Source organism: Poecilia latipinna, unplaced genomic scaffold, assembly GCF_001443285.1.
Source record: "Poecilia latipinna isolate Pla-1442-1.1 unplaced genomic scaffold, P_latipinna-1.0 Scaffold330, whole genome shotgun sequence".
Lineage (NCBI taxonomy): Eukaryota > Metazoa > Chordata > Actinopteri > Cyprinodontiformes > Poeciliidae > Poecilia > Poecilia latipinna.
The window spans coordinates 321,490-335,750 of record NW_015112946.1 but is presented as its reverse complement, the minus strand read 5'-3'; the positions used below and the strand labels follow the sequence as shown (position 1 = coordinate 335,750).

Genomic DNA, 14,261 nt, shown 5'->3' with positions numbered 1-14,261 from the left:
CTTCAGGAAGTCCACAGCGGCCGAGACAAACAGCGGGAACTTTTGACTCTGCATCTTCAGCTGTCCTCTTCATCATCAACACCCCAAGGATCTTTTAGAAGCTCAACAATCCCGTCTCATTAAAAAAAAACAAAAACAAAAAAAAAAATCATTTTTACCTTCGCCATGAGGAGTCAGTGATGATGTGGATGCCAGACAGAAAATTTGTTTAGTCCTCTGCTTAAATCAGAAACACTAAATGCTTCAGGTGAAGAAATGACCTCATGTTTTCCTCCACTTTATATATTTATGTGCTCTTTGTATCGCCTACCACTGATTGGATGAATTGGTAGAAAGGTTAACTGACCTGAAATCAGGGGAACGAGGAGAGGAGCTCCCGGACGCCACGGGTTAAACTTCTTCTGGACGTGAACACCATGCAAACACAGCATACACTGATACGACGACTTCAAGTCAAAAACCAAAAAGACCTGACTGAACAGAATGGGATTTGAATTACTGTAAATAGTTAGTCGGGGTAATTTATTCCAAAAAAATAATTGAAATCACACATGTGGTATGAATTAACTAAGGAATACAGAATTGGAGAGCATCATTTCGACCCAAACTCAAACCTTCTTGTTGTGTCCGGTCACTGATTGCAGACAGTTTCTACCATAAATGACTGGAAATGCTGAATTAGTGTTTCATGAGTTCCTGCATGTAGACTGCATTCATGCGATACGCGGCCATCCAGTTGTGAGCTACGCTGTAGTAGCTCTGGTAGCCCTGCTCTGGAAACGCCGACATAGCAGAGTAGTAGTCGCTCCAGGCTTCATAGCAGGCTTTCCAGTACGCCTCAGAGCTCCAGTCCTCCTCGGCCTCCATGCACTCCTCTTCATCGGTCTCCCTCTTCGGCTCTCTTTTAATCTTCTCCGGCAACTTTCTGCTGTCTTTTATTTTTGCGGACTTCTCCCTGCTATTCTGCCCTCGTGTGTTCTGACTGGCTTGCTTCCTTCTTACAGACTCGTTGCTCTCAGGCTCAGGTGGAGCTCTCGTGTTTGTTGTGCAGGTTTCCTGCTCGTAGACTCCGGCTGCAGAGGATTTGGGCACGGCAGATGCAGATCCAGTGCCATGCTTGAAAACTGTCTTTTGCTCTGCTTCTGTGGCCTCATGCAAACCTTCGGGTCTGACACCAACGCCGGAGCTGGAGGAATCAGAAAGTGACTGTAACCGTTCACTGCTTTGGGTCAAAGCCGCGGCCCCGTCGTCCTGCAGTGTGATGTGCTCGTTGTAGCCAGTCTCATCACCGGACTCTCTGCCTCTGAACTCCCTGATGACCTCCACCGTCCTCCCCAAACCTGCAGTGATGAAGGTGTGGAAGTCCAGCTCAGCCTCCTCCAGCGTCACAAACGCTGACCGGCTGGTCTTGAATGAGCTGAGGGGCGGGATCTTCGGCAGGGCGTCTTGTAGCTCTTTACGAGTTGGCGCCACTTCAGAAGGACGATGCTGCTGCTGCTGTTGCTGCTGCTGCTGCTGCTGCTGTTGCTGCCTCTTCACCCTGGTAGAATTCACCTGCCTTTCACCCTCTTCTTCATGCTGTGGTGTCAGGGTTGCTGTTTGGGTTTTATCTGGCCTCTGATTGCTGGACTCCACAGCTTTATCCAGGGTGACGTCAGACGCCGGGGCTCCGACCTTTGTACGCTTTTTCTTTACAGTTCTGGAAATCAGCGGCGAGATCGTGTCTGGAGCGGCAGCGTCGGCGCACACGTCCCAGTCGCACGGCTCATCCATCAAACCAGGCTCCAAGGCGGCTGTCGTGAAACCAGACGAGAATCACTTTACTTGATCTGCTTTCAATTAAAAGTCTTACAAAGTAAGGAGAAGTTCACTCACAAGGTAAAGCAGACAAACTGAGGCCACACTTCTGAGCAATGGCCATCATCTTGTTCTCCTCTTCCCCGTGGCAGCAGTAGGTCACGGCCATCCCCTGAGTGCCTACAATCACAGGCAGATTATGAAGAGGACCCCCATGTCGGCAGGAGAGGGTCAAAGAAGGAGTGAAGGTTGTGCAACGAGGGGCACTGACAGCGCATGCAAGGTAAGATTAAATAATGCTTCCCTTTGCAGCACCGTGGTTGGGTCAATGTAATTCTAATCAGATGCAGATTACCCAGAACCCTTTGAACTTGGCCGGTGTTCAAAAGTTGCTGATGCAGAGGGGAACAAAGCTAATCTCCAGAACGATGTTTAATGCGGTAACCGTGCTGCGAGTCGGGCAAATTAAATTTGCGGTTCAGTCGAAATGTTGCGTTGTCAAAAAAAAAAAAAGAAAGCAACGTTACTCGCTACAGATCTGGATCAGCGAATAAATGAAGCAGGAATGAAGAAAATCTTCACTTTTCGTCTAACCTAAACTTCAGTGGTTTCTATTGGGGTTTTGTGTGGACAAACGGAACACGCAGTAGTGGACGACTGCGGAGTGGGAGAAAAATAAAAAGTTTCATAAATCTGTATTCATTTGTTCAATTACTCCAATAGCTCTAAATAAAACCCAAAACACTGGAACCTCACACAGCACTCTTCAGTCCACCCGCAAGTATCTTTAAAACAATGTTTTATTTTTTATCCCACTTGATCTATTACACAAAATCATAATGAGATATAACATTTGGGACTTTCGTTTGCAATATTTTGTTCCGTTTCCATCCTGCAGGTCTGCAACAGGACTATTAGTTTCCTGAAAAATGTGAAGCACACAGAGTTGATGCTGCAAGAATGATGCAACTTCTCGGCAAACAGCCATTTTCACTGTAATATCATCAGCCACCTGGGCCAATATAGTAACTGAAGGTCAAGCAGCACACATTTCTGTTCCCCTTTAATTAATGGAGACCTACCAAACCGCCCGGCGCGTCCGATTCGGTGCATGTAGGTTTCCCAGTCTTGTGGCACATCTAGGTTGATCACCAGGTTCACTTTCTCTGCATCTATTCCCCTGGAAGTCTGCCTCAGACGAAAGGAGGACAGAACCAAATTTATTCATGCAGAAAGGCAGAGGACAGCTAACACACACATGCAGACCCAAGAGGAGAGTGACTCATGGAAAAGATCTCGTCTCACCAGGTCGGTGGAGATGAGAACTCTGCACTGATACTGCTTCAGCTTGGACATCGCCTCGAGCCTCTGGTCCTGACTCAAACCACCTGCATGGATCAGAACTCGTGTCATAACTCACTTTGCTTCACATCACGTCTATTATTTTCACTTTTATTGATTTTCATCACATGAAGAACGTGATGACGAAGCATATTTTTGATTATCCTGCTAAGACGGTAAATTGTGCAGCCCGATGAGCGCAGCTGTACGTTTCGGGACGTCTGTGTGTCGTTTTAAACGTCAGAGCCACTTTGACTGAACTTCTTGAGAGAAAGTGGTTGAAACTTGCGCAATCATCAAATGGCGGATGTCTTAGTCAAAAATAACACTACTGGCCACGAGGTGGTGTTTAAAAAAGCTTGATGCCAAATTAATAAAAAAATTAAAAAAAGTGCCTCCTTTATTAGTCCTACATTTTTAAATGTAGAAAAGATTAGATTTGTATTGCTCTACTTTTTTTTAATCAAACCTTAAACATGTTATTTGTTGGGGAGGGGGAAAAAGTTGAAATGGAAATCCTGAATTTTTACTTGATTTACTTTATTTTTCCTTTGGTTAAATGTTTTTTACCTGGCTTTGAAGCACTTCACAGGCTTCACATGTGTTACAGTTTCCGAACTGTAACACATGTTACAGAAGTATCACAATATTTTCCTCATAATATTCTAGTAAACAGTACACTGTGGTCCATCCACAGTTCACAGGTATGTACTGTGAATCCTAAAGCTACAGTAATGCAGAGGCTAGTGTCAGTTTTTCCTTTCCAAAAGGATTTCTCATTTACCCGGCTGCTGCGTCTTTATGATAATAAACTGAACCGCGGACTGGAGCAGATTTATTCAACAAACAAAAATATGAAGTGACATTAAGGTCTTTAGACAGAAGGAATAAATACAGATTATGGACAATAAAATAAACATAGTTTTTAATATTAATTATGACAGACTGTGTCATATTTAAGACTCACCATTTATTTTCATTGCCAAATTTAACTCCAGCGCTCGGAGAAACAAAATCTTTTTTTTGCCTTATTGACACAGATCGTTCGTTTGGACCTCAATCGAAACCGTTCCTTTTAATCACAGGTTGCTTCGACCAAACAATGACTCATATGCAGATGGACATATCCACTGCTAATTTCAAATTCCGGCTAATAATATTCTCCCCCTTTGCTTTATTTCATTTCATATCACAGTTTTATCCTCACCTGAAATACAAACTGCAGGTAAGCCTTTGGAGGACAGGATGTCTGCCAGGTGCTGAGCCCTGAGGGAGAAATCCAGCATGTCAGGAATATATCTTGATGTCTCCTTTCTTCATTGTGATAAAGATATCCAACAGCAAATGTAAAAAGGAATATGAAAATTAAAGCTGTTGTTACCTGGTGTGGAGGTTAGAAAACACCAAGGCTTGGTTGAATGGGATTTTACTGAACAGCTCAAGCAGGTGCTGCACCTTCTCCTCAAAGACTTGGTGAGGCAGCGGATGGGACAGCAGCAGCTTGTAGTACTGCTTCAGACCTGAGCGAACACAGCAGATCATCCTCATCTCAAAGGCAACAGCTGATTTCAAGTGTCGGACTCTTCTGATCTTTACTGTTAAAAGCGTCTTACCTTTCAGGCCCATGTCGCTTGGATTGAGTCTAACAAAAGTGGGCTCGTTCATGTAGCGGGTAAGGTGTTGAGCAAGGGATTCTGGGTAGGTTGCAGAAAGCGCAAGCATTTGCTTGTTGACGGGCAGGGACGAGAAGATCCAGCTGAGAAAGAGAGAGAGAGAGAGAGCACAGAGACGGGTCAATTTATGAAATGGGATTTGAATTCTAGCAACAATCTGCGTTGAACTGGTCTGACTTGATCTGCTCCTGGAAGCTGCCCTCCTCCAGCAGCTTGTCTGCTTCGTCCAGGACAAACAGCCTGATGCTGCCGGTGGACAACATGCCCAGCTCAATCAGCTGCTTGATGCGACCTGAGAAAGCGGATCCAAGAACATTATGATCAAAAACAAACATCACCATAACAACAACAACATGAGGAGATCATGTCATCCCTCAGGCCTCTTACCAGGCGAGCCCACGGCAATGTGACACTTCTTCAGATGGGCTTTGTCTTGGCTCACAGGCCGGCCCCCGATGAAAACATGACACTCCAGGCCCTCCATGGCGCAGCCGATGGCCATCACCACCGAGTGGATCTGCACGGCGATCTCACGTGTTGGAGCCAAAATGAGAACCTAAAGCAGAAGAGAAATTATTGTTGGAAAATAAATAAATAAGAGGATGCTTCCAAGGCAGTGAAACAAGAGCTTACAAGGCTTTAAGAACGTAATGCAGGTTCATTTGAACTAGAAAGGCTTTCAGATTATTAAAAATTCTTCTCTTACGTGATAAGCCGCTTATGGTCAACAGATAAAAGAGACCTCAAATTAGAGTGTATAGCGCTAACCATCTGTCTATGGTCTGTTACTCCTGGATTGGTGCGTCTGTTTCCTGTTTTGTGTGTATGCTGTGTATTCTCAAAACCCCAGCCAGTCTTGGCAGAGCCAGATGGCTGTTCACACAGATCCAGGTTCTGCTGGAGGTTTCTTCCTGTAAACGGGAGATTTCCTCTCCAGTGTCGCAACATGCATCCTTGGAATGAGGGACATGCTCATTCAGGAGGAGTGAATGCTTCAAGACCACTAAGTTTCCTTACATAGAAAAAAAAAATATCTAATTTGAATAATTAACTAAACTTAATGCACAGTTAAACAACTAAGATCAATTGCGATCAACTGTAGAGAACTGACTTTTTTTGTAAAGTGTTTCGAGATCACATCTTGTAAATTGATGCTATATGAATAACCTGAACTGAATTAGAGCAAAACTAGAGTGGATTTAACCAAAGATTCATAAAAACATGAAATGATGTATTCCGCCCATGAGTGCCAGTTTATTATTTCCACTCACCTGAGTGGAGGGATTCTCCAAGATAAGAGAGTCTAGGGCGATGGTGACGAACACGCATGTCTTTCCTGTCCCAGACTTGGCTTGTACAATCAAATCTGAAACGAGGTGAACAAAAAAAAATCTCATGCAATGCAGGATCCGAAAACAGATTCAGCTGCCAATATCTATCTATCTATCTATCTATCGCAGGCGTGACTTTGCTCCTCTGTTGACATTTTTTATTCTGAAGCAGCCTTTGTATAATGTTTACAGACTAAATAATTTCGGACTGCAACCATGCTCAGACGTGCTGTTTCTTATGCTCAAATATCATCCGCACACATCAAGACAGAGTCACTGACTGACGCTAATCTACGCCTACCGAGTCCGCAGCGGCCCAGCGGGATCGCCTTGAGCTGGATCGGGGACGGTTTCTGAAACCCCGCGGAGGACAGTCCGTCCAGCACGGCCTGAGACAACAGCAGAGAGCCGAAGTCAATCCCCTCCGCCAGAAGCACATCTTCGGTCCTCTTTCGCGTTTCTATGTCGTGGGCTGCTCTCCTCATGGAGGCAGCCATGTTTGCTGTTTACCACCGGTGATTCGAACAAGTTAAACGCGCCGGGAGAGCACTGACTTAGCGCCCTCTAGTGCCGCGGCGAAGGAGAATTTCCAGGTCAGTGTTTTCCATTTTTTGTAGCTCAGATATGATCAAAGATTCTCCGTCCCAATCAGCTATAAATTACCATACGAAAATAATATAAAAAGTTGTTAAAAATATGTAATGGTAGTTAATAAAAAAAAGCACAGAAACCTAATAACTCGCGGTAAGAGCATATTGTTTAACTATGCATGGTTTAAATTCTTGTCTGTATGTCAGATTTTAGCTGCCCATTCATTGAAACGTGTTTGTTTGGACACAAAGGTGAAAACAGAGGATAAGTTATAATTATAATTATATTTATGATTATAATTACAATAGGTCAATTATAACATTGACCTATAAATTTATTGTATTCTCTCATATGTTTCTATTAGATTTTCCAGGGTTGATATAGTTAAGAATTAAAAAAAATCCAATGGTTTCGAAAGAGCAGCAAATTATTAAAACCAAACCTTTGCGTAATTTTCTTGCAAGCTGTTATTGTCATCAAACTCAGCAATAATGGAAAGTGCAGTCTAAGAGGATGTGATTAGCATTATCTTTATAATCTGGATTTACAGATTTAATCAGCAAGAATTAGAGATGATCTTATTAAAGGAGCTGTATTTCAGTGTCTTTTCTGTTCCAGATCACCCGTCTTGTGGAAGATGGTGTAACAAATAAAGAGCAGATGTTGTTGTTTCTTCTGTTGTCATGTTTTGAGAGCCTGCTTGATTAAAGAAAAAAAAATCACAACTTGGAAGTTCTGGATTTGAGCTGCGTTCATCTGCTTTTTTTTTTCCACTGTGGAGTTCATCACCCAATTGAAACATTGGGTTTAAAAATGGAGCAAGTTACCCTCACTGGAAACATCTCATCTAACAGTTTAACCCACACAGACTTCCTGTCTCAAAGGGGATACACAATACTGGCCATGATCATGGGTGTGTTCTCTTTGACGGGGATCATCTTCAACATCCTTGTGATTGTGGTGACGGTGAGACATCGAAAGTTAAGGCATCCGCTGAACTATGCCCTGGTTAACCTCGCTGTATGCGATCTGGGCTGTGCTGTGTTCGGAGGCCTGCCCACCACTTTCAACAGTATCATGGGTCGCTTCAGCCTGGGACGGTTGGGCTGCATTCTTGGGGGCTTTGCTGTTTCCTTTTTTGGTGAGTCAGTTCTCCTTAATTTTAAATCCTATAATCAAACTGCAGCCTTTAAGGTTGATTTACTTTTTAACATGAATAAATTCATTTGAACCGCACATTTTGAAAAAAAAAAAATCTTCCTGCTCTTCACTTTGTCTTGTACTCCAAATTTACTACTCAGCAAAGGCAGAGCATCATAATGTGTGTGATCTGTTATATCAGGTGTCAGTTGCAGCATATTGTTTTATACAGCAAACCCACAATTATTATCTTTCTAATAACAAAACAATTTTATCAAAGAAATAAATCTGTGATGTCTGATTAAGTATATTTTTAAAGATAAATATGTGTTAAAACTGAACATTTTTAAAGATGTGAAGACAGTTGTTGGTGCTCTGATCTTTACTGCCACTACTTGGTGCTATAATAGAAAATTAAGATGTAAGCAGTCATCCAGGCATCAGTGCTGCTTTTTTTATACAGTTCAGGTTCCTCGATTGATCTAGTTTCTGTTGAAATGTAGATCATTTCCACCGCTTCAGAATTTAAATTCAATAACACTGAGATGGTTAGTCAAAAGAAAGACAGAAAAAAGAATTGCACCTCTAAAGATGGTACCAGTATCAGAAAAGAGAATCGGAACCAAGACGAAAAAAAAAAAAAAATTGTATTTCTCAAATTACATTACCAACACTAACAGCACAGGGTTTAGCATATAAAACAAGCAGTTTTGCAAAGAGAGTGTGTTAGTATTGATTGCATCTGGTAGATATTTGGAATAAACCAATAAAGATAACTGAAATATATTTTTTGAATGATCAGAATTTAAGAACAGCTTATTTAGCTTAATAAGAATAACAGAATCCTTTTGTATCAATTATTATAAATTCAAAGTAAAGTTCTAACATGTCTTTTTTCACAGGTATCTCGGGTCTTTGTACAGTAGCTGTCATTTCTGTTGAACGTTACATCGTGGTGTGTTATCCCATGGGGGCTGTTCTTTTCCAGACCAGGTGAAATGTACCACCATCTTTTAGCACACTAACTCTGTAAAAACTACAACAATGTTTCCTCCAACATGCTGCTCATATGGTCCACAGGCATGCAGTCGCAGGCGTGGTCCTCTCCTGGGTTTGGTCGTTTGTGTGGAACACCCCGCCTCTGTTTGGATGGGGGAGTTATGACCTGGAAGGAGTTCAAATTTCCTGTGCACCAAACTGGTACAGCCGCGATGCTGCTGACATGTCCTACATCCTTATCTACTTTTCTCTGTGTTTTGCAGTGCCGTTTTTCACAATCATAGTGTCCTACTCCAGACTTTTATGGACCCTTCACCAGGTGAGCAGTGCACGTTCTGAATGCACTTCTTTTGCACGCTGCCTGTTCTGTCACAGTAAAATCCTCTGTGTGGTTCCACAGGTCACCAAGTTGCAAACTTCTGAGAGCAGGAGGACTGACTGTACAGAGAGGCAGGTTGCACGCATGGTTGTGGTGATGGTTCTGGCCTTCCTGGTCACATGGCTGCCTTACGCAGCAATGGCCCTGGCTGTAATCATGGACTCCAGTCTTTATATAGACCCTGTCATTGCCACCATACCTGTTTATTTAGCCAAGAGCAGCACTGTCTATAACCCCATCATCTATATTTTCATGAACAGACAGGTAACGTTTTATCACTATTTATCTGCACACACGCAAGCAAAGAACAAACTATTAACCAAGAAGTGTGTGTCTTTCAGTTTCGGGGCTATGTCGTTCCTGCTCTTCTGTGTGGATGGAGCCCGCGGCCCTCTGAAGCCCAGATATCTGATGCTACCACCACCATAGCTTCAGTAAATAAAAACAACAAGGTTGTTCTGGAACAATCTTCAAAAGAATAAAAAGACTTTTAGAAGAATTGGTTTAAATAGTGAGTTATACAGTTACACACTGCCACCAGATGTCAGAGTGACATATTGTTAAAAAAAATGTACAAAAGAAAACTGTGAAAAGAAACCAACCAGTTGTTTCCATGAGTTCATACTATGTTAAGTTTTAAAATATTTACCATTAGCTTGCTTTTCACCCTATTTGTTTATCTGTACTTTATTATTTGTGATATGATGAATTGAATTTATCGTCCACTCTTTCTGTGTTTATAAAAATTTCTTGTTAAATTACAATCACTATTAGTTGTTGTTATGGAGTGCTGCCAGCTTGAACAAATAACACGGAGGGCCTGGTTGACTTGCAGTGTCGCAGTAGATTTACTTGAGAAAAGGAGAAGAGGAGGCGAGTCGCAAACTTAAATTTAATAAATTAAAAGCACGATGGGTACCGTCTTATTTGGAAGTGGACAGTTAAATACATGTCATTTCCCTACGTAACATACATAACTTTGTCATATTTTTTATGACCGATTCAGTGTGTTGAGCTGGAAAATCAAATCACATATATTTATCGTCAAGTATTACGGTTTGGTCAGAAAGTCACGCCACCTTCTCAAATAAACACATGTGCAATCAAACAATTTCCATGGCTTTTATTGATTACAGAAATATTGCTAGGACTTTTAATAAAGAAAGCAAAAAAAAAAAAGGGAAACAAATCTAGAATGTGAATAGCTGTATCAAACCTGTACATTTCTATATATATACAGAGTGAGGGATCATCTATGTACATGCTACATACTGTCACACTCTAGGAAAATAAGTAGTCCTTATAACAGGCAAGGGCATGGGACTGCTTGACTTTGTTCTAAATCCATTTCAGAGAAAATGCAGAAACGACACAAGGTCAGTGTCCGAAGCAGATGAAACTCAGGCCTTCTGACAGATACAGTACTAACTGACAAGTCAGCTAACTGGTGTGTAAAAACAGTTGTGTGCTTGAACACCTGGTGCTTGGGAGGAGCGACGTTGGTCGTCCCGGTTCTGGCAGCCTGTAATACTAAAATGGATGAATGAACAGTGCAGTGCCCTCCACACTTACTGGCACACCAAGTAAAAAGTATGGAGGAACTAAAATGATTCAAATTACTTGTTTTTTTATTGCAGTGACATAATCTCACATAGAAAATTTTGCAGTTCTCTAACAATGACTTGTAGAATTTTTTTATTTTTTTATTTTATTTTTTTACCTCCCATAATGTCCATGGTAACACAATTAACTTGAGTTCTTGTCCATTTCAGTTGTTTTTATCTTTTTAATTGTTGGTCTAACTATAGATTTTATGACTTGCGCATACAAAGCCATAACATAAAGTTTAAAAATTAAATTAAAAAATTGAAAGTTGTTGCTGTGTTTAGGTTAAAATCTAAATTCAAAATAACTTAGGCTACAATTAATTAATTGGAATAGCTATTAATTTTGTAAAAAAAAGAGTGAACATAAATTACGTTTTTCTGCTGAATGAATATGTTAAAATTAAATCATTGTTCTACGACTTCAAATACACTTCAGATTAGTTCACTGCAATAAAATATTAATGTTTTGCTGTATTTTAATTGTTTTTTTTTCCAATTGATTTTGCTATTCCAATCTTTTTACAAGGGCGTTGCAGGACATATGGTGGACACTGCATGTCTCAGTGCCTAAATACTGTGTCTCAGCTGACTTAGGTTTATTGTATAACCTCTCTTCACACTTTTACACTGTGTTGTCATTGTCTTTGCGATGTTTTTGGTACAGTCTTCTGGTTCACTCTATGTGTTATAGGGTGTAATATTCATGTGATAAAATCATTTCCCATGCAACACGTCCTGCAGCAGCTACTCCACATACCAACATAAAAACGTGTGTTTAATACGGAAACATGCTGACAAAGATGACGGGAAAAGGACGCAATGTAAGGTAGTCTGAACAGCAACGTTACAGTGGATCTAACAGAGAATGAGTGACAACACAGACTGAAATTCTTTACATACAGTTTAAACCAGCATCGCAAAGGACTTCGGACCGTGATTTGCTGTACTGGGGGAACACGCGATCACCTGCACCTCACAGCATCCACAGAATAAACACGAGCAAAAAGTCCTGAGCTCAAGGAATGTGCAACATGTCCCCAGCTTATCACCCACTGTTAAGACTGAGAACAGCATCCTGGAATAATCATTGCTTCTTCTGAAAAAGTAAATCTCATGATCATATATACAGATTTATTTAAAAAAAAAAGTAAAGTAAAACAGTAAAAAAAAAAAAGCACATAAGGTTTGAGAAAAGAGTTTTTTTTAAGGGTCTACTCATGAGTTGGAGGTGAAATCAGATACAAAGAGGACAGTTTAACACTAACACCTGCACATGAGACAACAAATAACTTCTCAGTCAAGGCAAAAAGGACGAGGGAGGTGTCTCGGAATCAGCAGGTGAGGATTTGTACACTTCCTTTACCTCTTCAGTGTTATCCTTCTCAAAGAAACAGATCAACATCCTGCAGTGTAGTGTTTTTTTTTTTGTTGTTGTTTTTTTTACAGCATTGCAGGAATGCAAAGTTTTTCAAATATAAAGTACTGAAGTAGTGCAAAAAAACACATCTTATCCATGTCCTATCATTTCAATGGGCTCATTTTTGGTTTCTCAATTGATTCTTGTTCAGTCGTGTACTTGGCATCCTACTCTGCTGGAGTGACTGATGAGGTAACAGAAAGACAGCCGCCCTGACCTCTGCTGAGCAATAAGGTGCAAATGTTTATCTCTGTAAACTCCAATTATCCACACACTCTCCATTTTCAAGTGAGCCATTAGTGTGAGTCAGTGTGTCTTTAAGAGAGATGTATAAAAAAAGACAGAGAAACATCATTTAAGGAGTTGGGTAAAGGTTTAGGGTTGAGGTGCAATGCTTTAGAGTTTGGATTCAGGCTGAGGTGTGCTATGAAAAAAAAAAAGCAAGAGGTCTACAGCTTAATCTATCTATGTACAGCAATAATTCGGGCAGAAAGTATGAGTGTACACCTCTTACTCTCTTTGCCTTTGATTCGTGTTCACTTTGACTCCTTCTTCCTCACAGCTCACTGATACAGCAAGTTCTGTTTCAAATCTGAGTCAGCTCACATCATATCGCTGCCCTCTTCTGGACAGCAGTGGTAGTAGCAGCAAGGAGAAAAAAAATATATTCTCCGACTTTTCTTCCAGCTTCACTTTTTATTTCTTTATTATTTTCATCTTTAGGGTTGAATGGAGTCTTTTATCTATAAGTTAAAATTCTTCAGCCATGGATTCGTGTGATTTTATTGTCACATTTCCTGCATGAATGTGAATGTGCGGGTGTTTGTCTTTGCTTTCCTCTGGTAGGAGTGTATGACTATGTGTGGCAGGGTGTGCGTCGCTCCTTCACTTTGTGTGTGGCGGAGTTGGTAAATGTTCGTCTCGACGAGACAGCTCCACGTGTCACTTCCCTCTGCATCTCACCTCCCCACCAGCACTAAAACAACACACTCTGCCTCCTGTTCTTCCCCTGGCCTAAGAGGGAGAGGAAGAGAGGAGAGAAAGAGGAAGAAAGAGAGTTTGGATTCATTTCTGAAAACAAATGTTTGCAAATTTCCCTTCAAGAAGCAAGGAGTAACACCACTACAGGACATGCAAGACTGCAACAATTGCTTGGTTACATGTTCAGACAAGCGATTTTATCAGTCAGTTGATTTAGCAAATCATTCCAATATCAAACTTTGCATTTTATAAGCTTCACTGGAACGTCAGTTAGGCTGGTAATGATTTCATTTCCCAGTTCCAGTTTTTAAATTACAATTTGTATTTTCCCAGACAGCCCTCATATATTACACTATAATAGAGACACATAATTCACGTTGTATCTAAATGTATGTAATCATTAAACTGAACCAGTAATTGTTGCGATTTTTAAAGGTACACATTCAGTAAAAGTTTTCTTTTTCCGCATCCGCTAATCTTCACTTGGGGGTACCACACAACTCCTTTCATGAACCGTTTTGTTTTATTGGAACTGTTGCCACTTTTTGTTAATAATTGCCAGGTTTACTTTCCACTCTATTTCTCTGCAGATGACGCTTAACTTTAAAAAAAAAAAAAAAAAAAAAAGACTGAAGTCATGCTGTTAGGCCAACAACTGCACTAATAGGACACCCTGTACTAACCCCATATAAAAATAAGCTAATATCAAATTTGAGTGTAAGAATGAACCATTTTCCTAAAGCTACATCAGCTCAGCAGTCTTTTTTTTTTTTTTTTTTGCTCTTTTCAGTTTAGGTGGTAAAAAAAAAAATTAAGCTTAGTCTTTCAAAAAGATAAAGTGACATGGTAAAAAAGAAATATATGTGAATGAATTATTTACAAATACTTTCTAGAAATGGATTACTTCAGTGTCTTACATAGTCAACGCATAACTATCAATGCTGGGTTAATAAAATAGTCATCTTATACTATAAAAGTAAATCGCTGCCATCCAAATCATAAATA

The 14,261-nt window shown here is 40.7% G+C and overlaps 3 protein-coding genes across 9 annotated transcripts in view; 1 reads left to right on the top strand and 2 right to left on the bottom strand.

Moving 5' to 3' along the window:
- Window positions 1-494: 494 nt before the first annotated feature.
- Window positions 495-6,712, bottom strand: ddx20 (DEAD (Asp-Glu-Ala-Asp) box polypeptide 20). Its single transcript, XM_015035309.1, has 11 exons — window positions 6,444-6,712; window positions 6,083-6,177; window positions 5,199-5,367; window positions 4,989-5,103; window positions 4,752-4,894; window positions 4,520-4,658; window positions 4,346-4,404; window positions 3,103-3,185; window positions 2,880-2,985; window positions 1,876-1,977; window positions 495-1,793 (listed from the first exon to the last, which is right to left on the bottom strand). The coding sequence occupies exons 1-11, from the start codon at window positions 6,637-6,639 to the stop codon at window positions 679-681; spliced, it is 2,322 nt and encodes a 773-aa protein (XP_014890795.1). The 5' UTR covers window positions 6,640-6,712; the 3' UTR covers window positions 495-678.
- Window positions 6,713-7,089: 377 nt separating this feature from the next.
- On the top strand, window positions 7,090-12,047 carry LOC106949199 (parapinopsin-like). Its single transcript, XM_015035320.1, has 5 exons — window positions 7,090-7,874; window positions 8,776-8,866; window positions 8,954-9,191; window positions 9,273-9,515; window positions 9,593-12,047. Exons 1-5 carry the CDS (start codon window positions 7,547-7,549, stop codon window positions 9,731-9,733), a joined length of 1,041 nt encoding a protein of 346 aa, XP_014890806.1. The 5' UTR covers window positions 7,090-7,546; the 3' UTR covers window positions 9,734-12,047.
- A 250-nt stretch (window positions 12,048-12,297) lies between these two features.
- Window positions 12,298-14,261, bottom strand: part of LOC106949196 (cyclin-dependent kinase 17-like) — a 52,025-nt gene continuing 50,061 nt past the window's right edge. For all 7 annotated transcript variants that reach the window (XM_015035310.1, XM_015035312.1, XM_015035311.1 and 4 more), the window contains one exon: window positions 12,298-13,289. Coding sequence is in view for 2 of the 7 variants with exons in the window: in XM_015035311.1 (XP_014890797.1) it covers window positions 13,252-13,289 (38 nt within the window). In the remaining 5 variants the exon portion in view is untranslated. The remainder of the gene's footprint in view (window positions 13,290-14,261) is intronic.

What these genes read in the sequence shown, in the direction of transcription:
- LOC106949199 (XM_015035320.1), top strand. Translation starts at nt 7,547, where the DNA reads ATGGAGCAAGTTACCCTCACTGGAAACATCTCATCTAACAGTTTAACC. An exon ending in CTTTGCTGTTTCCTTTTTTG is followed by an intron (nt 7,875 to 8,775) that starts GTGAGTCAGTTC and finishes CTTTTTTCACAG; the next exon opens with GTATCTCGGGTCTTTGTACA. An exon ending in TTTTATGGACCCTTCACCAG is followed by an intron (nt 9,192 to 9,272) that starts GTGAGCAGTGCA and finishes GTGGTTCCACAG; the next exon opens with GTCACCAAGTTGCAAACTTC.
- ddx20 (XM_015035309.1), bottom strand. Translation starts at nt 6,639, where the DNA reads ATGGCTGCCTCCATGAGGAGAGCAGCCCACGACATAGAAACGCGAAAG. An exon ending in CATTGCCGTGGGCTCGCCTG is followed by an intron (nt 5,104 to 5,198) that starts GTAAGAGGCCTG and finishes CCGCTTTCTCAG; the next exon opens with GTCGCATCAAGCAGCTGATT. An exon ending in TTCTCATCTCCACCGACCTG is followed by an intron (nt 2,986 to 3,102) that starts GTGAGACGAGAT and finishes CGTCTGAGGCAG; the next exon opens with ACTTCCAGGGGAATAGATGC.